This window comes from Macaca nemestrina, chromosome 1 (genome assembly GCF_043159975.1).
Source record: "Macaca nemestrina isolate mMacNem1 chromosome 1, mMacNem.hap1, whole genome shotgun sequence".
Classification (NCBI taxonomy): Eukaryota; Metazoa; Chordata; class Mammalia; order Primates; family Cercopithecidae; genus Macaca; species Macaca nemestrina.
Window position 1 is genome coordinate 33,971,593 of NC_092125.1, and position 27,197 is coordinate 33,998,789.

Genomic DNA, 27,197 nt, shown 5'->3' on the forward strand with positions numbered 1-27,197 from the left:
TTTGCCGAATGAATGAATGAATGAATGAATGAATGAATGAATATCTTGATGACATGTTCCTGGATTTTAAGTGTGACATGCCACGTTTAGCTAACACTTTCATATTCCCAATTAAAATAAGCATTAATTTGAAACCATCATCAATTCTTAGAATTGATACCTAAACCTAAGGATGTTATATATTTCTTAATTACCCTTCTACAGAGCCTTACAACATCCACAGTACTAAGAACAAACATTTCTTAGTACTAAGAAAAACGCATTTTAATGCTAAAGACTCCATTCAAGTAACTGTCTTTTTAGAAGCAGAACAGCACAGTAAAAGCACAGATGCTTGAGACCAATTGCCTAAGACCAAATTCTAATTCCACCACTTTGGCTGTGTAACTTGACACAAGTTACTCAACCTGTCTATGCCTTCGTTTCCTCACCTAAGGAATGAGGATGATAAAAACAGTACCTATCTCACAAGCCTGCCATAAGGAATGAGTTCATGTACATACAGCATTTAAAATAGTGACTGACAGTAGTAAGGACTTTTATATGCATCAGCCATTTTTTTTTTTTTTAAACAAGGATTCTATACTTTGCATGCATACTGTATTTTTTATTAGTGGGTAAGAGGATTATTCATTAGAGAGGTAAGAAAATTCAATTTACAATTTTTTTTTTTTTTGGAAACAGAGTCTCACCCTGTCGCCCAGGCTGGAGTACAATGGTGCAATGTCAGCTCACTGCAACCTCCACCTCCCGGGTTCAAGCAATTCTCCTGCCTCAGCCTCCCAAATAGCTGGGATTACAGGTGCACACCACCATGCTCGGCTAATTTTTTGTATCTTTAGTGGACACAGGGTTTCACCACGTTGGCCAGGCTGGTCTCGAACTCCTGACCTCGTGATCTGCCCATGTCAGCCTCCCAAAGTGCTGGGATTACAGGCGTTAGCCACAGCCCCCAGCCTACAAATTTTACATAGAGAGAGAAAGGTAGAGAAAAAGACAGCTGGGTGAGTGGGGGGAGTACAGGGTAAAGGAAAGGAGGGAGGAAAGGAGGGAGGAAAGGAGGGAGGGAGGGAGGGGAAAAAAAGCAAGCAAGCAAGCAGGCAAGTAAGGGAGCTTAGAAGCAAGCTTTGGCAGGAGAGGAGTACATCTGCGGAGTATATATGGAGTGGAAATGGGGAGGGGTGGTAATGGAGGGTCGGACTTCCAGCCCTTACCTGAATCAGCCTTTCAGGATCAGGAGAGGGAAAGAGAGCATTCAAGACCAAGGGAGGCAGAGAGGAACAGACAGAGTATGCACACTGGAGGGAAGTAAGGCAGAAACAGAAGGGAATGAGAGAAAATACTGTGGAAGGTAGAGAAAGATGCAGGGAAGGGAAGTCAGGAGGAAGAGGGACTATAGTGTAGTACTTACAGCAGGAAATAAGGAAAATCATATTATCTATCTCAATGAAAATGTTAATGCCTCTAATGACCAAGAAACCAAATCCATCTTGAGTTACTTGGTTTCCAACTCTTTCTTTTCATCAAAATTGAAGAAAATGCCTGACTTGTTAACAGGGCATTTAAAATTTTTTTTGTGACAATACATCATTAAGTGCTTCTTTAGCACAAAATTCAAAAGGAAGGCAAAGAAATGAGTCATGTTGCTGTAAAAACGCCTTCAAATCCCATCGGTTTCTCAAGACTCACACATTTAAAAATAAAAATTACACAAAGGAAATGGAAACTTTGCCCTAGTAATATTCATCAATGCCACTTAAACTACTTAGGGAGAAGGACGCCACACACCTTGGTAAATGGTTATGTTCACTATGGAATTTTATGTCTAAGGCTTTATAAAATTACGTGTAATATTTATTTGTTTGATCAACTGTATACTACTACTAATTAAATAACATAGGAAACATATTTAAGACTTCTTAACACTTAAGAGGAAATTAAGTTCAAAAGAAACTTTTAAGTATGTAATTTCTATATACAAAGCGTACCTTGGAGAAATTGCAGGTTCAGTTCTAGGCCCCACAATAAAGCAAGTCACATGAATTTTGGTTTCCCAATACACATAAAACTTCTGTTTACACTATACTGTAGTTTTAAGTATTATGTCTTCTTAAAAAGCATTAATATGCACATTTATCAAAAATGCTTTATTGCTAAAAAATGCTAATAATCATCTGAGCCTTTGGCAAGTCATAATCTTTTTGCTGGTAAAAAGTCTTGCCTCCATGTTGACAGCTGCTGACGGATTAGGGCGGTAATTACCGAAGACCAAGCTGGCTATGGCAATTTCTTAAAAGAACACAATGACAAAGATTACTGCATCCTTTCACAAAAAAATTTCTCCATAGCCTGCAATGTTATATGATAGCATCTTTCCTACAGTAGAATTTCTTTCAAAGTTAGTCAACCTCTAAAGCCCTGTTGCTGCTTTATCAACTAAGTTTATGTAATATTCTAAAGTCTTTGATGTCATTTCAACAATGTTCACAGCATCTTCACTAGTAGATTCCATCTCAAGAAACTACTTTCTTTGTTCACCCATAAAAAACAATTCCTCATCTATTTAAAGTTTTATGATGATACTACAGCAAAATTCAGTCATATTCAGGCTCAACTTCTAATTCTAACTCTCTGGCTACTTCCTCTACAGGTGCAGTTACTCCCCTCTACTGAAGTCTTGAACCCTTCAAAGTCATCCATGATGACTGGAATCAACTTCCATCAAATTCCTTTTAATGTTGATATTTTGACCTCCTCCCATGAAACGTGAGTGTTCTTAATGGCATCTAGAATGGTGAATCCTTTCCAAAAGGCTTTCCATTTACTTTGCCCATATCTCAGAGGACTCACTATCACTATGGCAGTTATTATGAAATGTGTTTCTTCAGTAAGACCTAAAAGTCAAAATGACTCCTTGCTGTATGGGCTGCAGAATGGATATTGTGTTAACAGTATGAAAACCACCTTACTCTCTTTTGTACATCTCTATCAGTGCTCTGGGGTGACCAGGTGCACTGTCAATGAACAGTAATATTTGGAAAGGAATCTTTTTTTCCAAGCAGTAGGTCTCAACAGTGGTCTTTACAATATTCAGTAAATCATGCTGAAGAAATATATGCTGTCTTCAGGCTCTTGCTGTTCTATTTGCAGAGCACAGACACCGTAGATTCAGCATAATTCTTAAAGGCTCTAGGATTTTCAAAACGGTCAATGAGCACTGGCACTTAAAGTCACCAGCTGCATCAACCCCTATCAAGAGAGTCAGCCTGTCACTGGAAGTTTTGAAGGCAGGCACTGACTTCCCTCTCCAGTAATAAAAGTCCTAGATGGCATCTTCTTCCAAAAGAAGGCTGTTGTATCCACACTGAAAATCTGTCATTTACTATAGCCACCTTCAACAATGATTTTTACCTAGATCTTCTGGGTAACTTGCTACAGCTTCTACATCAGCACTTGCTGCTTCATCTTATATTTCTATGTTATGGAGATGGCTGTTTTCCTTAAATCTCTTGAACCTCCATTAGCTTCAAACTTTTCTTCTGCAGCTCCTCACCTCTCTCAGCCTTCACAGAACTTAGGAGAGTTAGGGTCTTGTTCTGAATAAGACTTTGGCTTAAGGGAATGTTGTGGCTGATATCTATCCAGACTACTAAAATTCTCTCCATATCAACAATAAGTGATTTCGCCTTCTTATCATTCATGTGTTCACTAGTGTAGCACTTTTAATTTCCTTCAAGAAATTTTCCTTTGCATTCACACCTTGGCTAGAAGATCTCAGTGACATTCTTCTGAGCACACAGAGATATGAAGTGAGCACATGGTGTTGGAAAAGTGGCATCAAGAGACTTAATGCAGGGTTGTCACAAACTTTCAATTTGTTAAAAAAAAAAATGCAACTTCTAAAAAGTGCAGTAAAGCAAAGTGCAATAAAAGTATGCCTGTATATCCAATTTTGTTACAGAAAAGCATTACAGGCAGATTGGTTAGAATTTCAAGCACAGAAACAGATTATAAGGATAAAACTATGTGTGTGATATGAAATTTAAGTAGAAGTTCACAAAAAAAAAGGTAATGAATGACATTTCTGGTACTGAATAAAAAGTTTACTTATATCTTTTTAAATCAATATTAAGTAACAAATCACTATGACATTTAGATTCCACCGGTTACATTTTAAAAAGTGATAAAACAGTTCTGAAGTAATCATATTTATAATACTCTAGAAATTACATTCTTTTTTAAAACTTTAATTATTTTTGAGACAGGATCTCTGCTTTGTTGCCCAGGCTGGAATGGAGTGGTACAATCATAGCTCACTGCAGCTTCAAAATCCTCAGGCTCACATGATCCTCTCACCTCAGCCTCCCAAGAAGCTAGGACAACAGTTGCATACCAACACGCCTGGCTAATTTTTTATAGAGACAAGGTCTCGCTATACTGCCCAGGCCGGTCTCAAACTCATGGGCTCAAGTGATCCTCCTGCCTCAGACTTCCAAAGTGTTAGGATTACAGGTTTGAGCCACTGCACTTGGCCATAATTATATTCTTCACAATCACTTAAAGTTATGAAGAAAAAATTTTAATGCAAACTTAAAAATATGCAAGGATCATCACTTTTCAGAATTCTCATATGAGTTATATAAGCAAAAAGTTTTAAACAGTACTGCTATAGAAATTGTGTGTACCAGCCCTCTACCTATGACTAGGCATTAGAAGTGTAAGGTCTTAACCTATCAATTAAGTAGGTGCAAGGATGCCAAGAACATCTCAGAATCATATAACATATGCTCAATTACTTTACCAGGCTAACAGGAAATCTGAAATCATTTTAAAAGGCTCTAGGTCTTCTTAACCCAACTAAGAACTGCAGGCATTATGCAAATCACGCCATCTTAAGCTGAAGCAATGAAAACAACTTAGAAGACATCTTTTAGTATAGAAAAAAAGTGATATTCCACTTTCAGGAACACATGGATCAACATATCTCAATGACATTACTCTGAGCCAACAGGAGATAGTCTTTACATACCTAGTGTAAGACCTCAGGATTTGGCTATCACTGAACAAAGGACAAGGCTAGAAGAGGCAATCAGCAGAAAAATACAAATAGATGTATCAGGATGAAAAGTATTTCCATAGTTGACAATATAATCACACTGAAAGCTGCACTAGAGATCACTGTCAAGGTAATTTCTAGCTTAAAAAATCAGTAATTGGGACAGGGGCGGTGGTTCACGCCTGTAATCCCAGCACTTCTGGAGGCCGAGGTGGGTGATCACCAGGTCAGGAGTTTGAGACCAGTCTGGCCAATATAGTGAAACCCCGTCTCTACTAAAAATACAAAAAAATTAGCAGGGTGTGCTAGTGTGCACCTGTAATCCCAGTTACTCAGGAGACTGAGGCAGGAGTATCACCTGAGCCCAGCAGGCAGAGGTTGCAGTGAGCCAAGATCACACCATTGCATTCCAGTCCGGGTGACAGTGCAAGACTTCATCTCAAAAAAACAAAAAAACCAGTAATTGACCAGGCACAATGGCTCACACCTGTAATCCCAACACTTTGGGAAGCTAAGGCAGGAGGATCACTGGAGCCCAGGAGTTTAAGTTTGAGACCAGCCTGGAAAACACAGGGAGACTTTATCTCTACAAAAAAAAACAAACAAAAATAGCCAGGTATGGTGGTGCATGCCTGTAGTCCCAGCTACTTGGGAGGCTGACGTGGGAAGATCACTTGAACCAGGGAGATCAAGGCTGCAGTGAGCCATGATCGTATCACTGCATTCCGGCGGGTGACAGAGATGCTGTCTCAAAAAAAAAAAAAAAAATCAGTAAATGTGACTTCACTGTTCATTAGATACATATATTTGAGAATATATAAGTCCAGGTGTGATGACTCACGCCTGTAGTCCCAGCACTTTGGGAGGCTGAGGCGGGAGGATCACTTGAAGCCAGGAGTTCGAGACCAGCCTAACCAACATGGTGAAACCCCATCTCTACTAAAAACACAAAAATTAGCCGGGTGTAGTGGCGCATGCCTGTGATTCCAGCAACTAGAGAGACTGAGGCAGGAGAATCGTCTAAACCTGGGAGGTGGACGCTGCAGTGAGCCGAGATTGCGCCACTGCACTCTAGCCTAGGCAACAGAGTGAGATTCTCTGTCTCAAAAAAAAAAAAAAAAAAAAAGAGAGAGAATATATATAATGCAGGGGATCACTTTCCAGCTTAAGCAGTAGTGTATTTTTATATTCCTTCCATACTAATATATAACTCTCTCTCACTAGAAATTCACAAAACAGATTCTCAAACTTGTGAACTAAGGAACGTTGCCTGAAAAATTTAGTAAATACCAAAATCTTCAGAACACCAGATTCCTTTCTTATTTAACCACTCCAAAAGAATAAGTAGTTTTCCAAAGTTATGGCTACAGAAAAATCACAGTGATCTTTAGTGATCCTAGGGCAGCATCAATCCAAAATTGCAAGTTCAGGGGCAAAGGATTTTGCACTACAGGATGTGGTTTCCCTATTATCTAAACTAGGCCATCAAGTCTAGTCCTCAAGGTACCATGCCACTCAATACTTCTCTCTTTGTTCTTTCCCCAAGTTTTTTCTCCAAGTCTGCCATAAAACTTTAGCCACTTAGAAGAATTTGTCATTCTAGCAGAAAATCTTCAATTCCTTTAGCACCCCTTTCTGCTGTGTAATCCTCCAGTGATTTTCCTTCACACATACACAAAAAAATTGCAGTGAAGAGTAACACAGAAAAAACTATCGTAGCTAAGGCACTTTTAGAGCAGAGATAAAAAGTAAAACCATAGCTGAATACGTTCCAATTCATAATTTATTATAAACCACAATTCGATGTAAAAATCAAACTGCCACCAAAGTACTAGCAAGTCAGAATCCAATACAAAAGTAGTCACCACACCCTAACGCTGAGCATATTAGTCTTTAAAATGAAGAACTGACCTTTTTGATATATAAACCCAATAGTGCCCTACTTCATGCCTACCAATACCTGAAAATTAATCTTTAGCTTATTATTCATTCTCAAAACACTCAGACTAAAGGTTTCCTACAATATCCTAAGATAGTCAACAGGCAGAATTTTTCTGATATTCACAATTGGCTCTGACTAGTTATTTCTGATCATTTATCATTTATACTTAAGGATTCCCTATTCATGTCTCTATTCTCTAGTTCTTACCACTCCTCTCTCAAAAGTTCTATTCCATATATTCCTTCTCAAGTTCTTAATTTTTAATTGCCTCCCTAGTTCAGATTCTTTTCACCCATTCACTCCCAACTCAGCAAGCATCACATCCAAATTTTTGCATCCCCTTCCCCTCAATATTCAACAAACCTGGGTTCCCGAGACCCATGGACTTTTTTCTCACTTCTGCCCCAAAAGCAGAAACGGCAGGGATGTATAACACTTACAGGGAGACCGAAAGGTGTTCAGAACTGCTCCCATTTTTGTTAAGCCTCACATCCAGTCTGTCATCTACATCAGCAGTCCCCAACCTTTTTGGCATCAGGGACCGGTTTCATGGAAAACAATTTTTCCAGACCGAAGGAAGGTGGGAGGGATGGTTTCAGGATGAAACTGTTCCACCTCAGATCATCAGGCATCAGATTCTCATAAGGAGCACACAATGTGCGCTCACATCCCTTGCATGTGCAGTTCACAATCAGGTTTATACTCCTCTGAGAGTCTAATGCCCCCCACTGATATGACAGGAGACAGAGCACAGGCAGTAGTGCTCGCTCACCTGCCAGTCCCTCACCTCCTACTGTGCAGCCCAGTTCCTAACAGGCCACAGACTGGTACCAGTCCATGGCCCAGGGGTCCCTGATCTACATAATAATCTAAAAGTTTCATCAATTTTTAAATAAAACTTAAAAATAATAATATACTAATAATTTATAGAGTCTATGTCACAACCCAAGAAGAAGAAAGCACCGTGGTATACAGTAGAGAGACTTGCTTACCACTAAGGTAGGTTTTCTGAGTAAATTAGTGCTAGCACACAATTTTGGGGATCGAAATATGTTTAAAATAAAAATCATTCCAAAGACTCACCCAAGAAATTAGGATACAGATGATCAATATTGTCCACAACATAGTTACACTTGGGACATCTATTATTGTCCTCCAAACTCTGATGAATACACTTGTAGCTATTAGTAGGGGGGAAAAAAAAGGCTTAATTAAATCAATGAAAAATTAATAAACTGGTCATAAAATAATGACTATTAGTCTTCTATTCCTCATTTTCAACATAAGTAATCTAACAAATTTATTTTTGTTTATATTTTTACATTATCAACAGGATATACAGGGCACTTACTGGGTGAACAGTACACAAAAGTTATTTCAAACTAAACTCAAATATCAAAGCTACTGTATACAAATTTAAAAAGCTGTACTCACTAAATTTTAAGTTTATGCAATTTAGATAGTTCATAACACCACCACAAAAGCAAATGCCTACAGCTCAGTTAAGCAAACAGACTATTCATGTTACTGGCATGCTAACACCCTTAATACTCAGCATTCACTCAAATAAAAAAGACAAACAGAAAACTCAACCAAAGACAAAAATCAGTCAATAAGCATGAGAAAACCACCATCTTCACTAGTCACAAAAAGCTGATTTAAAATTATATACTAGATTTTACCAATCAGGATGGAAAAATAAAATACTGCCAGTAAGGCACCACGGCTCACACCTGTAATCCCAACACTTTAGGAGGCAGAGGCAGGAAGATCACTTGAGGCCAAGAGTTCAAGACTAGCCTGGGCAACACAGCAAGACTCCATTAATAGAGAAAATGAAAAAATTAGCCAGGTGTGATGGCATGTGCAGCTAGTTGGGAGGCTGAGGCAGGAGGATCACCTGAGCCCAGGAGTTCAGGGCTACAGTGAGCCATGATTATGCCAGTGCACTCCAGCCTGAGTGACACAATGAGACCCTGTCTGAAAAAAAGAGAAAAAAAGACAAAAGAAAATACTGTCATAGTTAAAGAACACATGTGGCTATGAACAATCTCAAGTACTGTTACAGAAAATGTTAACCAGTACAACTTTCCTAGAAGCCAAGTTGCAGGAAAAATCTTAAGGTTTTACATCCCCTTTTGAATATTTTACTTCTAGGAATTTATCCTAAGGAAATATATATTTAGAAGGGTGTTTAATACAAGATTATATGTAAATAGCAAAATAAAATAGAAGCAATCCAGACACTAAGAAATTGACTAAATATATTTGTAAACATCAATCCAATGCAATGCTATACAGCCATCCAATATAAATTATTGTAACTTGTATGCCATAAAAATAATCTACTCATTGCTAGAAAACTGTGATTATAGAAAATTTTCCCTTTCTTACATTATATATTTCCATAATGTTAAACCTTTTACATTTGTGTACCTCCCTATTAAAAAAAAAACTCAAGCATTTTTCACCCAAATCATGGAAAAGTATCAAACTGATATGAGAAAAAAATGTCATTACACATACTGCTGAATAAAAATGACAATCTATAACACAGTGGATATAATATAACCCCATTTGTCTTAAAAATTATATATGTGTACATTTAAAATAAATTATAAAAGACAATCTTCGCAATGTTAACAGTATTTGTCTCTGGGTCATATAATTATGGGAAATGTTTTCTTTGTAGATGTCTTTAAGTCAGGTTTCTATAATCAATATTACTGGTAACACTCAGGAAAAAAATGATTTCTAAGAAATTACAAAGGCGATCTGTAAAGATCATTCCTACGGAGAAAGTACCTCTTTTATTATGTATCCAAATTACTATAAATTTACTTGAGCTTTGTAAACAGAAGTTGATTTTTATATCCACTTACCTTCCCCCTCCACCTTAACAAAATACAAAATAAAACAAACAAAAAAATAAAAACCTACACTCCCCAGGTTTTGCCCTTCTGGTTATCAACTACTTTCACATCTCACATTTGTTACTTTCAAGATAAGTAAAAAGGAGAAAGGTGTGAAGAATAAAAGTAACGGTGGTCTTTGGCAAATAACAGGGGCCTCGAGACTGAAGTAAATGCCAGGCACATAATGGACATGCAAATATCTACTGAACAAATGACCTGCACAATGTTCCAAAAACAGTATCATCACCTCTTGCAACTATGACAAAGCTAGAATTACCATAATCATAAAATATGCTTCATAGATGACTGAAAATTTCCTATATGGAAACTTCACTGAGGAAATAACATACTAAATCTTTATTTTCATTTTTATTACAAGGAAGAAGTACAACGTAGGCATGCAAATACAATAGGCTAAGAATCACAACATGTAGAAATTTATAGTCTGCTTAGGGAAAAAGGAAATGAGTTAACATTACCAGGAAATATATATACAAAATTTAACCCTTTTATAAAATCAGCAGCCTGGGCAACATGGCAAAACCCTGTCTCTACAAAAAAAAATAATAATAATAAATGCAAAACTTAGCTGGGCCTGGTTCTGTGTGGCCTATGGTTCTAGCCAATCAGGAGGCTGAGGCTGCAGTGGGCAGAGATTGCATCACTACACTCCAGCCTGAAGGACAAAGCGAGACTCTGTCTCAAAAACAAAAAAACAAACAAAAAAATCAGCAAGTTCAAACAAAGCAAGTTATAAAGGAGAGACTCTGAAAGGTAGTTAAAGATAAGAGACAGCTGGGAGCGGTGGCTCACACCTGTAAGTCCAGCACTATGGGAGGCCAAGGCGGGCAGATCACCTGAGTTCAGGAGTTCAAGACCAGCCTGCCCAACATGGCAAAACCCCGTCTCTACTAAACATACAAAATATTAGCTGGGCGTGGTGGCAGGCACCTGTAATTCCAGCTGCTCAGGAGGCTGAGGCAGGAGAATCACCTGAACCTGAGAGGCAGCGCTTACAATGAACCGAGATCACACCACTGCACTCCAGCCTGGGCAACAAGAGCAAAACTCCATCCCCACCCCCTGTCAAAAAAAAAAAAAAAAATGGTAAGAGACATGCCAGGCTGGGTAAATCTGCTCACGCCAGTAATCCAAGCACTTTGTGAGGCCAAGGTGGGCAGATCACCTGAGGTCAGGAGTTTGAGACCAGCCTGGCCAACATGGTGAAACTCTTCTCTACTAAAAACACAAAAAATAGCTGGGCATGGTGGCAGGCGCCTGTAATCCCAGCTACTCAGGAGGTTAAGGCAGGGAATCACTTGAACCTGGCAGGCCAAGGTTGCAGTGAGCTGAATTGCATCCCTGCACTCCAGCCTGGGAGACAAGGCGAGATTCTGTCTCAAAAAAAAAAAATTTTTTTTTAGTTTTTTTTTTTAAAGTCAGGACCGGGTGCAGTGGCTCATGCCTGTAATCCCAGCACTTTGGGAGGCCAAGGTGGGCAGATCACTTGAGGTCAGGAGTTTGAGACCAGCCTGGGCAACATGGTGAAACCCCCATCTCTACTGAAAATACAAGAATTAGCCGGGCATGTTGGTGCGCGCCTGTAGTCCCAGCTACTCAGTAGGCCGAGGCAGGAGAACTGCTTGAACCCGGGAGGCACAGGTTGCAGTGAGCCAAGATCACACCACTGCACTCCATCCTGGGTGACGAAGTGAGACTCCATCTCAAGAAAAAAAAAAAAAAATTAAATAATAAAGATAAGAGATGGGTTGACAGATAAGTAGAAGGAGAACATTATGGGTTTTCGCAAATAACTTTTCTTTAAAAATAAATGATAGAAAATATGTAGATGACAAGAACAAGCTAAGTTGTTAAGTCAGAGAGGAGTTTGTTAGGCTGGGTGCAGTGGCTCATGCCTGTAATCTCAGCAATTTGAGAGACTGAGGCGGGAGGATTGCCTGAGCCCAGGCAATGGTTTGCAACCAGCTCAGGCAATGTGGTAAAACTCCAACTGTACAAAAATTTTAAAAATTAGCCATGCATGGTGGCAGTGTGTCCCCGTGATCCCAGCTACTCAGGAGGTTGAAACAGGAGGACTGCTTGAGCCCAAGAGGTTGAGAATGCAGGGAGCCGTGTTTGCACCACTGCACTCCAGCCTGGTGACAGAGTGAAACCCTGTCTCAAAAAGCAGAAAAAAAAATTTTGTCAATATACAAGAAATTATTCCAAAATCTAGTAGAAACTCCTATTTTCTTTAGCATCCTAATCATATTCCACATCAATAGGCTTACTACACTATCTCTCACAGACAAGAAAAAAATGGGACATAGCTGGAAGTAACTGTTCTCAGTAACAATATAGTTCAAGTGATTTTTCTGCATTGCACTTGATAAAATCCATTTATATTGTAAAATTAAAGTACATCAAATTACATACCACTGTATACAACTTAAGTGACAAGATGCATCGAGTGTATCTTAGAGCATCTACTACTTCACTACCACCCCAGAGGAGATCTGCCTTAGTTTGAGAAATAGATACTATCTTATTCTTGTACTTATTTCTGTATGTGCCTATCAGCCCTTCTTCCATTTTATCATTAAATGCAAGGATTTGTTTTATCCTCTGTACCCTTAATGTTTAGCACAATATTCTGTTAAAAGTATTCAAACTCAGTAAATGTTGAATGCATGAATGAAAAGATATAGCCAGGAAAGCAACATATGTCTGTCTGCTGCCTTCTGGGTCATATAAAACACCACTAGAAATTCTCAGTATTTCTTTCCCCAGTAACTAATTCATTCTCATTCATCTAATCTACCTGACCATCACCAGCATAATAAAGAGGTAAAAGGGATATGTATCTCAGGTCCACCTGAGAAATTTTCAGGCTACTCACACTGCAACTCTTAAAAATAATTATTTTAATTCTGCTGATATAAATGGGTGCCTATTTCCTCTATTATGTATCTACTAATAAAAAATGTGTATTTCTCTATAGATGTATACAGTTACGTTTCTTCTACTATGTATATACTTGCTAACAAATATAAATATCTTTTTATATCTATGTAAACAAGGATGAGTAGATATAAAAAACTGTAAGTAATCAGAAAATTCTAGAAAAAAGAACAAACTATAACAAGAACAGCCAGGACAAATTAAGACCAGTCATTACATCTAACAACTAGATGTAAAGAAAGACCAAGTATGGTGCAAGATGATGGATTAGCCAAGAGTCTCAAAAGGCAATCTGACACTCAGGTTTGATCACCTATGTGTTGGGAGACGACTATGCTGAAGGACCCCATTAACTGTAACTAATTTGAAATAAAGCAAAATAGTAAATCAGGGCTTGGTAGACATATGGTACAGGGCACAAGCTGGAGGCAACAAAGGGGCAAAGACAAAGAGCCAATTTTATCTCTACATTATGTAAAAGTCAGATTTCTTATTATATCATAGTATTTCAGTTAGGCTATAGACACAGGTAACAGTAGGTTCTCAAGTGGGAATAAATAAAGTGAAAGAAGTTCCTGCTATATTGTCTCCAACTTGTTACTAGGAAAGACATTTTCATGTGGTCCAATTTGATTTAATGGTAATAATTTGGATGAGCTTTGAAGTGGTATACTGCTTGAATTCAGCTTACCAGCCAGAGTTTATATTACTAGAAAGTTGACACAAGAGGCTACGGTTGATGACTGAAGTTCCATAGCCCTTACATGTTAGGAAAGAGTAAACAATTATAAACTTTTGTTTTAAACAAAACTGCAAAAAAAAAAAAAAAAAAAAATCACAGTATAGCAAGCCTGATGTTGGAATTGACAGCCTCCAGTTTTATTAGTTCCTGCCAACATTATGGCCTTTATCCTACTAAAACCTGCTCTCTGGTGGGTATCTTAAAACACGTTCTCATCAGGGTATAACATAAAAATGAAATTGTATTATAATGATCTAAGCCTAAATTGTTTTGAGAGAAGGAGGAAAAGCTATTTAAGAAAGCAATGGGGCTTTCCAACCATGACCTAAAGACAACATGAAGATTATAAATTTATTGAAAAGCCCCAGTCTGTCCACTTATAAGGTCAATCTGTAATTTATTCCACTTCACAACATAGTGAAGAAAGGTCACTGAATTGATCCAGGGCCTTTTTAAAAAAATGCCACAATGGATACGTAAGTTACAGGATACTCAGGAAAATTAAAAACCTCACTTCCCAATCTATTTCATATTTCAACACTTTTAAATCTATAAAAAGAGAAGGAACTGAAGGAGTAAAAAGAGAATAAGTATAAGAGGGCAGGAGCAGCGGAGAGTAACTTGATAAAGGTTAGGTAAGTTTCAGAACCAGAAGTAGAATCCTAGTCTAACAATATCAAGAACTTGTTCTTTCAGCGCTAGATGAGTACTTCTTAAGGGAGGAAAATTTTGTCCCCCAAGGGGTATCTGCAATGTCTAGAGACATTTTTGGTTGTCACAACTGCAGAGATGGGCAAGGGTGGTACTGGGTAGGGGTCAAGTATACTGCTAAACAATCTACAAAGCACAGTACAGTCACCTACGACAAAGAATTATCTGGTCTAATATGTCAATAGTCACAAGGTTGAGAAAGCCTACTCTAGCTCACCTAATTTTCAGAATCATCAAAATCCAAATCTCTGAAAAAAAAAAAATATGGTTTCCTATGGAACGCTAAGATGCTAGGTCAATTTATGGACCAAAGAGAACACTACTGCCGAACAATGGCCTGAAAAGGCCAAGACCATACCTGTATCAGCCCCAAAGCAAGACCCACATGTCCAGAATTTCATTGGCAATACAGAGCAGCAAGTGATTCGTGAATCATAATAATGTCAATGATATACTAGAAAATAAAAAGTATTCAAGAAAGCAAGATGACTAAAAAAAAAAAAAAATAGTAAAAGGATTCTGAAAGAATACCTAATCATTCCTTTTACCTATGATAACCTCTGAGGAGGTAGGCAAGAAAAACTAGATAAAGGTAGACATCTGTATTTTATATTACATCTTCCTGTACAATGAGTTGTTTTTTAAAGCAAGAATATACATTGCTGTTATCATTTTAATACTTTATTTTATAAAAATATAGAAAATACAAGCTAAGAAAGTGATTTGTATTTAAAGCTTTTTAAGTGACTAGCAGAGGGAATACACCTATCACTAAAGCATCATGCTTCAGATGAAACAAAAGATCTTACAGACTAGTGTTAATAACCAATACTCTTCATGATGAAGGAATATCAATCTGCCAGATATCACATCCAACTTCAGCATAAAATTATGGGCCTGATTTCAATATGAATTAGAATATAAGGAGTATTAGAACACAAGGAATACTAAGGCTAAAATAATATATCAACAGAATAGGTTTAAAAATAAGCAAAAATAAGTTAAAATGCACAGATTACACATCCATTAGAATGTCTACTATCAAAAAACAACAACAGAAAATAAGAGTTGGCAAGGATGTGGAGAAACTGGAACTCTTATGCACTATTGGTGAGAACATAAAATAGTGCAGCTCCTATAGAAAACAGTATGGTAGTTTCTCAAAAAATTAAAAACCAAATTACCACATGATACAGCAATTCCACTTCTGAGTATACACTCAAAAGACTAGAAAGCAGAGTCCCAAAGAGATGTTTGTATACCCATGTTCACAGCAGCATCATTCATAATAGCCAAAAGGTAGAAGAAGCCATCCTAGTGTCTACTGATAGATGAATAAATAAAATGTAGTCTACATATACAATGGAGTATTATTCAACCTTACAAAGGAAAGAAATTCTGACACATGCTACAACACTGATAAACATTGAAGACATTATGCTAAGTGAAATAAGCTAGTCACAAAAAGACAAATACTTCTACTTATTCGAGGTATCTAGAATAATTAAATTCATAGAAACAGAAAGTAGAATGGTGGCTGCCAGGGGCTACGGGGAAGGGGAAATGGGGAATTGTTGTTTACTGAGTGCCAAGTTTCAGTTTTGCACAAAAAGTTCTAGAGATCAATTGTACAATAATATGAACATACTTAACACTACTGCACTGTTCACATAACTGTGGTTAAAATTATAAATTCCTCCAAGACTAAGAAACCAGAAAAAATACATATATAAAATATAAATTCGATATTATGTAAATCTTACAATTAAAAAAATGTTTAACATACGGGTTAATCTGGCATGATATAATGTAAAGCTAATATTGAGCAAAGTGTTAAAGAAAAGAACACAGAACTTTTTAACCCTCTATTTTTTTTCCATGACCTTCTTAGCCTGCTTTACTGCGCTCTCCAACCTATCCTCACAAGTGAGTAACTAGTGTTTCATGGTTGGTCCTGATTGCCCAGCATCACTAAGAACAGTAGTGAAAAGTTCTTATTAACAATTAATAAATGCAGAAGTTTTCAAATCCATCGGTAAGGCCTATGCTAAATCTAAACATTTGACAGAAATTATGCACCAGCTGTTATGTTAACCGCCTTAAACTGCCATATCTACAAAGACATATGTCAAGAAAAAAAATATGATTGTAAGATAATCAAAGTTGGTTTAAAACACATAACTTCTCATTGGCTACATTTACAGATAAGTTTTAAAATATCAAAAGATTATTTTACTCAGTAGAATTGTCTTACCAAAAGCTGTGGCCACATTTTGTCATGTATGCTTCTTCAATCATATCAAAGCAGATGGGGCTAAAAAGAAAAGAAAAATAATTGATTTTTTTTTAAAGTAGAGTGATTACAAACTGGAAAAGGCTAGTAACAATACCAATGAAATCATATTTCAATATATAGTTTAGAGCTAAGTCTTCAAACATTCTATCAATAAGAGATGAAATTTCTATTGAACTAAACTTTAGGGGATTGTTGGTAAAATGACAATCAGGATGACCCTAAGGGCCACTGTGCTTCAAAATGAACTAAATGAGTAAATCAAAATAGTTCCAATATTTTAACTCGGCACATAATTTTTAATAGTACAATGTAGTCACCAGAGCCCTTAAGAAAGCTCTACTATCGTTTTCTACCATCACCTGCACTCAAAAGCACCTACCCAGACCTGCTAAATACTCTTTTCTTTCTATCCCAAATAAAACTAATTCCTTGATGATAAATTTATAATTACAGTTTCAACAATGCTTGTAGGTAACGACAATAATCGTAACAAGTTATTAGCTATTTAAATAAAACAAACTATACACATTAAACCCACAACATATATTAACTCATTTAATAGTTTCAACAACAAAGTGAAATAGGTACCAATTACTAGGCACAAATGAGGGAACAGAAGCAGAGAGCTGTTAAAGTCACACAGCTGAGAAGTAACAAAGTCAAAATTCTAATTCAGGTCTATGTTCTCAACCACTTGTTCTATACTACTTTCTGATACTTTAAACACCAATTATAATCCTCTTCTCCCCTCTTTTCCTATAAAGAACAAAAAACAGAATACTCAAAATCCCAGCCTTTTCTGTACTTAGGATTGGCTATATGGCATCATTCTGGCCAATGAAATATAGTCATCAGTTTCTAAGGGGCCACCATCTATGAGAACAAAAATGCAAAACCTTGTAAAAAGACATTTCCTTTTATCCTTCCCTTTTCTTCCTTACTAAAATTCTGATGCAGTGTTCAGAGATACAACAGCCATCTTCTGACCATGAAGATAAAAACCTTAAGCTAGGAAGATAGGAGGATACTGGTTCCTGGATGAAATCCTTGAGCAGCTGCATCAGCTTTGGATTGCCTCCGCTGGACTTCACATTACATGAGAAAGTAAATCTTCACTTGCTTAAGTCAATATTTATCAAGTTTTCTCTTATTGGCACACAAATCCAAATCCTTATGGATGATACAATGATACTTAAAACTGTAACTGAAAATACACTCACTCCTTCAAGAAAAACTTCTTGGGCATAAACACTATCCTTTAGAATATAGGAATGTAAAGTCTAATGGCAGACTCAAATATATTATAGATATTACAACACAATGTGAAAATATATACAATATATACAATAATGATAAACATAATAATAAGAGGACACACTGGCTATAAAGGGACCCACAGGAAAGAAAACTGAGATTTGGGGGTCAGAGCAGGAGGAAAGGCAAAAGAACAAACCAATCAATTCACTGAATATATCAGGAGCTGTTTAATAGAAAACAATACATACCTAATTGTTAGCATTTTGAGAAAGGGGTAATTTAATGTTTGAGGATCCTTCAAGTATGTCACTGCTAAGACACACAACACCTCTATGCAAATTTTTAAAAGGCACTCTCACAGCCTGAGCAATATACTGAGACCTCATCTCTACAAAAAAATAAAATAAAATAAAATAAATAGCAAGCATAGGAGCATACACCTATAGCCCCAGCTACTCTAGCTAGTCCCAGCTCCTCGGGAAGCTGAGGTGGGAAGATCACTTGAACACAGCAGGCGAAGCTGCAGTGAACAGAGACTGTGCCACTGCACTCCAGCCCAGGCGACAGAGCAAGACCCTATCTCAAAAAGAAAAGAGAAAAAAAAAAGCGCACCTCAGAGAATTAAGGAATGTGTTAAAGACTTTGGCTTTTAAATTGAGTAAAGCAGCAATTCACTGGTGGATTTGGAAAAGAGAAGTGATGTGATTTGATACAGTGATGAACCAGATCATTCTACCTACTATGCTGAAAAGAAGACTAAAGGGAAGCCAAGTGTAGAAATGGTTACGGAAGCTATCATAATCCAAGTGAGAAACGGTGCTGAAATGGACTATGGTGGTAGCAGTTGGGCTGATGAGAAGTGGTCAGATTCTATATATATTTTGAAGGTAGAACTACGGTTTGCTGAGAGATGTTGGGTATGAGACAAAAATCAGTGAAACTTTCTGGGCTGAAAACTGGAAGAAATGACTACAGGTTTACTTCGCACAGAGCTCCATCATCTATTAGTTTATTTAAAAAGAAAAGGCCGGGCGCGGTGGCTCAAGCCTGTAATCCCAGCACTTTGGGAGGCCGAGACGGGCGGATCACGAGGTCAGGAGATCGAGACCATCCTGGCTAACACGGTGAAACCCCGTCTCTACTAAAAAATACAAAAAAACTAGCCGGGCGAGGTGGCGGGCGCCTGTAGTCCCAGCTACTCGGGAGGCTGAGGCAGGAGAATGGCGTGAACCCGGGAGGCGGAGCTTGCAGTGAGCTGAGATCCGGCCACTGCACTCCAGCCTGGGCTACAGAGCGAGACTCCATCTCAAAAAAAAAAAAAAAAAAAAGCAGGAGTATAGTATGTGTCATGTCACATAATGTATTCCACTAATACTAAAACTTACAGTACCCAAAAATTACTATCAAATCAGTTAAAGCCAATAGCTTTTAAGAAATGTATTCTGAATAACTAGTGAATTAAAGGTCTCCACTTTTTTTCTGAGACAGTGTCTCACTCACTCTGTCACCCAGGCTGGAGTGCACTGGCATGATCATGACTCACTACAACTTCGACCTCTTGGGCTCAGTACTTCTCTCTTGCCTCAGCCTCTCAAATAGCTGGGACAACCAGTGCATACCACCACATATAGCTCATATATATGCACTGACATATGTGTATATTATACACACATTATATATGTGTACGTGTATGTATATTATATACATATTATATATGTATATATGTGTGTTTTTATATATATACAGTAGACACAGGATCTCCTTGTGTTGCTCAGGCTGCTCTCAAACTCCTGGGCTGGAGCAATTCTCCCACTGTGGCCTCCCAAAGTGTTGGGATTATAGGCATGAGCCACTATTCCTGGCTGAAATACTGGCTTTTTAACCACAGTTCAAGGCCACAGCTTTCAAGAAAAGTGAAATTAATCCTAGCTATGCCATCTACAGTTTTGTGACTTTGAGCAAGTAGTTTAATCTCTCTAATTGTAATTCCTTATTTGTATAACAGGGATGATATTTACATCATAGAATCATTACACAGATTAACAAGATACCTATGAGGTGCTAAATACCATGCCTGGCACACAACATTCAGTAAGTGGCAGAATACACCAAAAAGAGAAAATACGGGAAAATATACATCAGTAATAGGCCTGGTGCTATGGTCTGATATTTGTGTCCCCCCAAATTTCATATGTTGAAATCTTAACCCTCAAGGTGATGTTAAAACATGGGCCTTTGGGAGATTTTTAGGTCATGAGGGCAGAACTCTCATGAATGGGATTAGTGCCCTTACAAAAGAGGTCTAAAGGAATTTTATCCCCTCTTCCTCCATGACATCAGGCAGATCCAGAGAGCAGGCACTGTCTGTGGATCAGGAATCTAGCCCTCATCAGACATAAAAACCTCCCTATGCCTTCATCTGAATTTCCCAGCCTCCACAAACATGAGAAATAAAGTTCTGCTGTTTTTAAGTTACCTATTTTATGGCATTTTGTTACAGCAGCCTGCACAGACTACAATACTTAGGAAGGGTACTATCCACCCAAGCCAAAAACTTGAAAGAATTCCTATCAAAAATAGGTAGAACAGAATACAAGAAGAAGGGTTGGCCAATTACTCCCCTTCCCAAGAAAGGGATGAAAAAATCTCAGAAACTACAGAAATGAAGAGAAGATCCTAATGAAATACCATTAATTCTTTCCAATTTTGAAGAACAAGAATACACCAACAGCAGGTTAAGGGAAAAACTTATCCATTTCGAACCATCCATTTAGAAAAACAATCCATTCAGGACCCCTGTTAACACTGTCAATCAAAAGCATTCAAGGAGGATGGGCAACCCTGCGCTGAGCGAGTCTGTTGGCAGCTCACTTTTTCAACACCATGTGCTCACTTCATATCTCTGTGTCACATTTTGGTAATTCTCACAATATTTCAAACTTTTTCATTATTATTATACCTGTATAATTATCTGCGATCAGTGGTCTTTGATGTTACTACTGTAACTGTTTTGGGAAGCCACAAATTGCACCCATATTAGATGGCAAACCTCATTGTCATTACTTCTCCACTAACCTGCTATTGCCCTTCTCTCTTCCTCTCCTCAGGCCACTGCATTCCAGCCTAAGTGACAGACATAGACACACACACACACACACACACACACACACACACACACACACACACACACAGAACAGAGCATCCCAGAGCTGTGACATATGTGAAATGTTCTAACATACATGTAATTGAAGTCATAGACGGCAGAGAAAGAATTAGGAAAAAAAATGTAGAGACGTAACTGAAATCATTTTTAAAATAACAAAAGACATCAAACCACAGATCTAAGAAACTCAGAAACCCCTAAATAGGGATTTCAAAATTAAGAAAATATCCCTAACACATACAATGCACTTAAACAGTTAAAACCAAAAATAAAAAGAAAATCTTGAAGGCAGCCCAAGAAAAACACATTACATACAGAGGAATAAAGATAAAAACAGAAACAGACTTCTCATCAGAAACCATACTAGCCAAAAGACAATGTAGCAGGCACTGGCTAAATGAGAATTTTTTCTTTCAGTTATTTTATTATTGTCATTGCATTTATTTATTTCAGTCCATTTTGAAATATTGGATTATAATTGTCATTTGTTTTGGTCATATCTTTCTGGCTTGCTTTCATTGTTTCTAGGGACTGTATTACATTTCTTTTTCCGTTGGGAACTCTTAGTTTCTCATTGTTTAGTGAGAAACAAAAATACTTCTTTAAAATACTAAAAGAAAAAACTTTCAACTCAGAATTTTATACTCAAAAAAATCTTTCAAAATGAAGGCAAATAAACTCATTTTCAAACAAACACAAATTTAAGAGAATTCACTGCCCACAGACCTGTACTACAAGATACATAAACGTAAATCCTGCAAGCAGAAGGAATATCAAGACAGACAGAAACTAGGATGCACACAAAGAAATAAAGAGCTCTAAAAATAGTAATGAACATAAATTCAAAACACATTTATCTTTCATCACTAAAAAATGAGAAACAAAGGTTCCCAATGAACAAAAAAAATAATACTGTCCCTAGAAACAATGAAAGCCAGAAAAATATGACCAAAACAAATGACAATCATAATCTAATATTTCAAAATGGACTGAAAGAAATAAATACAACAATAAGTAAAACACTGAAAGAAAAAATTCTCAATTAGAAAACTTTAGGAAACTTTTGTTCCGAAGAAAGAATTACTTTAAAAGGGAGGTTAAAAAAAAAATCAGAAAAGAATTAGAATGAAAAAGAAAGGAACACAAGAGTAAATAAGCATAATGGATAATGATTTCAGAGGGGGAAAAAAAAAAGATGGCTACTGTAGGCATCTGACTTTACAACTCCCACCACAAAACTTTAAATGCAACAAAAAACTGAGTATCCTTCAAACTACTGGAGGGTGAATATCCGTCATCCAAAATGGCTGAGACCAGAAGTGTTTCAGATTCGTATCTGTTCACATTTTGAAATATTTGCATTTATATTCTTACTGGTTCAGCATCCCTCATCTAAAAATTTAAAATCCAAAATGCCCCAATAAGCATTTTCTTTGCAAGTCGTGTGGGGACTCAAAAAGGTTCAGATTTTGGAGCATTTCAAATTTCAGATTTTTGGATTAGGGACACTCAACCTGTATTAGTAGAGATTATTTTTAACTTTTATCTTTTGTCGCTGTTAATTAAAATCGTGTTCTTCAAGCAACTGAATGCTATGAAGAAGAAATTTTTATACCAATTGCCAGAAGGACAGATATACTGCACAACATTAAGCTTGCCAAAAGATAATGTATGTCACTTGGGACATTAAAAAAAAATGCAGAACAGATCCAGATACAGAAAATTATTTCACGTACCTAATATGCATTTATACAACATATTATCTCAGTTAATCAAGGGTCATATTACAATCAGGCCCAAGTAACATCGTTAATCAGTGGTCTATTTGTGATTCCCTTTCATATGCATTATTTCCTTCAAAAGCAGCATCCAAACTTATTAAGTGAATTTAATAAGTACTTACAAAGTACCATCTTAGAACTGTCCAACAAACTAACATGTACATAGTTCAATACATGTATATTTTGGTACAAATGCTAACTCCATTTTGCTTTCATAAAATGTGTCAACTGTCCCATAGTAGTACTAGCTCCAACTAAAAAAAAAAAAATTCAATCTTTCAAAGGTTAAATACTAAAAAATAATAATAATATTACCAAAATAATCAGAGCCAGGCACAATCTAGAGTCATTCAGGAAAACAAGTAGTAGTTACATGTTACATAAACAGGACCACAGGAACACTTTCGTATTTTGATACCAAATGCCAAACTCTAGCAAATAACCACCTGATTCTTTGAGATTTTATAATTTATAATGCCTTTTTACATGCGTTATATAATCTAAACCTCAAAATTTTATGGAATATTACTATATCCCAATTTATACATGAAAAAACAGACTCCAAAACAATAAATTATTTGTCCAAAGTTAAATCTCAAGGTCTTAAATTACAAGCCCAGTGTTCTATCTTGCTATAATCTCAGAAGAGTAAATAATAATAATATGCATCCTTGTGATTATGAAAATCAAAACCACAGCTATCAGCACATAGAAGACCTTGGAAAAATTATTTTAAATACACTCAAATTTATATACAACTTCAAAAATGAAAGACACCCGGCAAAAGGACTATGGTAATGTTTCTTCCTTCCTCACAAAATTTTCAAAACTTGAAATTTCTCTAGCTTCTTTTCCCTTTAATTCCTTAATTTTTCCTTTACTTCCTTCAAAAGCAGCATCCAAATTCAACTGGCCCCAAGTATATTCAGGACTGAAAGAAAAAAAAGTAAGTAAAAAGGAAAAAAAAAAAAAATCTCAAACTCTTCTTTATACCTATAATGATAACGCTAGATCCTCTGAACCAAATTTCACAGGCAGCAGTTAAGTTCCAGTCTATGTCTCATCATCTCACTCCCAGTTCCATTTGCTGTGATAAAAAGCCTTAAAAAACTTAAACCTACATTTTTTCAAAAGCAGAGATTAAACTTATTTGATATTTTGTAAAGTGATTCCTCCCTAATCTGTCTCCATCAAGACCTGTGTTTAACATTGCCTTAAGTCGCAGGCTCCATGAATAAGAAGAAGAGAGGTAAGGAAGCAAAAGAATAGCATAGCGGCAATCATGTTAAGACTCTGTAATTTAACAATAAAATATTTTTTTTAAATAAGGATTCTAAGTAACTATGCACTAGCTTCAGGGTCAGACCTTCGAAAAGGATGAGACCACAAGGGACTAGGAAAGAAAGGACCCCATGATTAACACAAGTAATAGGCATGAAAAGATAATGCAAGTGAGCCCATTTCTGGTATCCGTAACGGAACAGTAAGATTGAATCAGGGAGCTACTTTATGGCCAAGAAGTATCTCTAATGATTCCTCTTACCCCAATACGTTCTTAATCTCTTCCTGGACTTTATTCCATTCACACACTCCCAAGGCTCCCACCCAAACACAGAATCGGTTCTAATTACCACCAAAGGTTTACAGTTACAGAAGATTTAATTCATCTTGTAGTCACAAGTTAGGTACAGATGAAACAATCAGGAGATTCCTCTCAGAGTAAACCGCAAGTAACAACAGTACCAGGCCTCAAACACAGATACAGATCTTCACTAGTGCTCTACCATTAATATGACTAATATTTTTCTGCTTCTCAAGACTACCAGCTTACAATATATAGCCCCTTCAGCACCAACACTACACCAAGAACTTTAGGCCAACTCAAGTGTTTCTCATTTTATTTCCAATTTCTAAAACACAAAATATAATTGGCCAAAATATCTTTCAAGCCAATTCCAGTAAGATGTAATTGCTATGCTTTGGTCACACTTCAGAAGAGTACCCAATCACAGGCCAATCAACTGGGGAAGATACCAAGTTCACACAGAAGAAAAACAGATGCCTACATAGGAGGAGCTATAAAAACAGAAATTTCTATTACAATATAAGAAAATACGAACAGGGTACCATGTGTAATACATTTCATTAGCTAGTATCCCCATCCCATTATTCAGGGGTCAAAGAAATCTCCAAAATCCACGGGAAATGTGTTCCTTGTATCCCTAACTTGATTTTTAAGATTAACTTTTTAAAAACATTGTTTCAGTAGTTAAGTTTTATTTCACAAATACGGTGCTGAATTTAAAAGATAGTACCAATTAAACTACTCTTCTACTCTTGAAAAAAAAACCGAACACTGTATATTGCATATACCACTACATGAAATGGATTCAAATAGTGAAAATCTGGATGACAACTTTCCCTTAACTTCCCTTTGGCTACCAAAAAACATACTTATGTCTGACTCAAGTTAATTATTAAAGATGAAAACACAACCTTTAAAGAGTAATAAATGAATGGCCAACAAGCACTTGAAAAGATGGTTAACCTCACTAGTGAAAAGGGGAATGCAAATCAAAACCACAATGAATAACCACTTCACACCCATTAAGTTGGCTATTATCAAAAAGGAAAATAATATGTTGACAAGAGGTAGAGAAATTAGAACCCTTATACATTGCTAGTAGGAAAAAAAAGTAATGCAGCTACTATGGAAAACTGTTCGGCAGTTACTCAGAAAGTAAAATACAATTACATATCACCTAGCCATTACACTGTGGGTAAATGCCCCAGAGACTAGAAAACATATGTTCAAACAAAAATTCATACACAAATGTTCACAGGAACATTATTCATAATAGACAAAAAGTGGAAACAGCCCAAATGTTATTTAATAATATTCCCATGTAATGGAATATTACTCAACCATAAAAAAGGATGAAGTGCTGATACATGTTACAACATGGATGGGCCTTAGAAACATGTTAAATGAAAGACATATGATACAAAAGACCATATATTAGACGATTACATTTATATGAAGCATCTAGAATAGGTAAATCCATAAAGACAGAAAGTAAATTAGTGATTGCTAAGGTAACAGGAAAAGGAAAGTGACTGCTTAATGGGTACAGACTTTCTTTAGGGGCTGATAAAAATGTTCTGAAAGTAGTGGTTATGGTTGTGAAACACTGACAACTGTACTAAAAACACAACTGTCCACTTTAAAACCGTGTATTTCAGAGTTGTGTGAATTTTACCTCACTTTTTTAAACAAAAGGAAGAGAGAATTAACACTTCTGACAACAAGGGAATAGGTAGCAGAATGGATCCTATAGAATGGAAATACACTATTGCAAAATTTTTACATTGTATATGAAATAATATTATTTGAAGGTAGAACACGAAAAGTTTGAAAATGAGTATTGTAAATCTCAGAGCAACCACTTCCCCCCACCAAACACACAGAATCATTAATAAGCAAACAGTGGAAATAAAATGGCAATCTTAAAAATATCCAATTAATCCCAAAAACAAAAAAGCAACAAAAAAAGAAAAACGAAATAGAAGAGACAAATAGAAAAAGAGCAAACAAGACAGTACACACAAAACCAAGCACATCATAATTATGTTAAAATGTAAACAGTCCAGCTAATCCAACTAAAAGGCAGATTGTCGGCTGGGCACAGTGGCTCACGCCTGTAATCTCAGAACCTTGGGAAGCTGAGGGAGGCGGATCACGAGGTCAGGAGATCGAGACCATCCTGGCCAACATGGTGAAACCCCGTATTTACTAAAAATACAAAAATTATCTGGACATGGTGGCATGTGCCTGTAATCCCAACTATTTGGGAGGCTGAAGCAGGAGAATCACTTGAACCCAGGAGGTCGAGGTTGCAGTGAGTGGAGATAACACCACTGCACTACAGCTTGGTGACAGAGCAAGACTCTGTCTGAAACAACAACAACAACAAAGGCAGATTGTCATACTAAATAAAAAGGAAGACCGAACTATACTCTGGGTACAAGAAATCCACTTTAAATATTACAACACATACATAATAGACATGAAGAATAAAAACATACCATGTAAACACTTATGAAAAGAAAGCTAGGTCAGGTCAGTGGCTCACGCCTGTAATTCCACTTTGGGAGGCCAACGCAGGAGAATCGCTTGAGCCCAGGAGTTTGAAATCAGCTGGGCACCATGGCGAGACCCTGTCTCTAAAAAATAAAATTAAAAAAAAAAAAAAATCAACCAGATGTGGTGGCCCACGCCTGTGTTCTCAGCTTCTCAGGAGGCTGAGGTGCGAGGACCACTTGAGCTTGGGAGGTTGAGGCTGCAGTGAGCTGTGATCACGCCACTGCACTCC

General features: G+C 37.0%; 1 protein-coding gene across 9 annotated transcripts in view; it reads right to left on the reverse strand.

Moving 5' to 3' along the window:
* Positions 1–27,197, reverse strand: part of COP1 (COP1 E3 ubiquitin ligase) — a 281,153-nt gene that overhangs the window by 241,746 nt on the left and 12,210 nt on the right. For 7 of the 9 annotated variants that reach the window (XR_011611267.1, XR_011611266.1, XM_011746116.3 and 4 more), the window contains exons 2-3: positions 16,582–16,641; positions 8,082–8,179 (exon numbers count right to left, since the gene is read on the reverse strand). Coding sequence is in view for 7 of the 9 variants with exons in the window: in XM_011746116.3 (XP_011744418.1) it covers positions 8,082–8,179; positions 16,582–16,641 (158 nt within the window). In the remaining 2 variants the exon portion in view is untranslated. The remainder of the gene's footprint in view (positions 1–8,081; positions 8,180–16,581; positions 16,642–27,197) is intronic. The other 2 variants (XM_071076065.1, XM_011746119.2) reach the window with 1 other exon arrangement.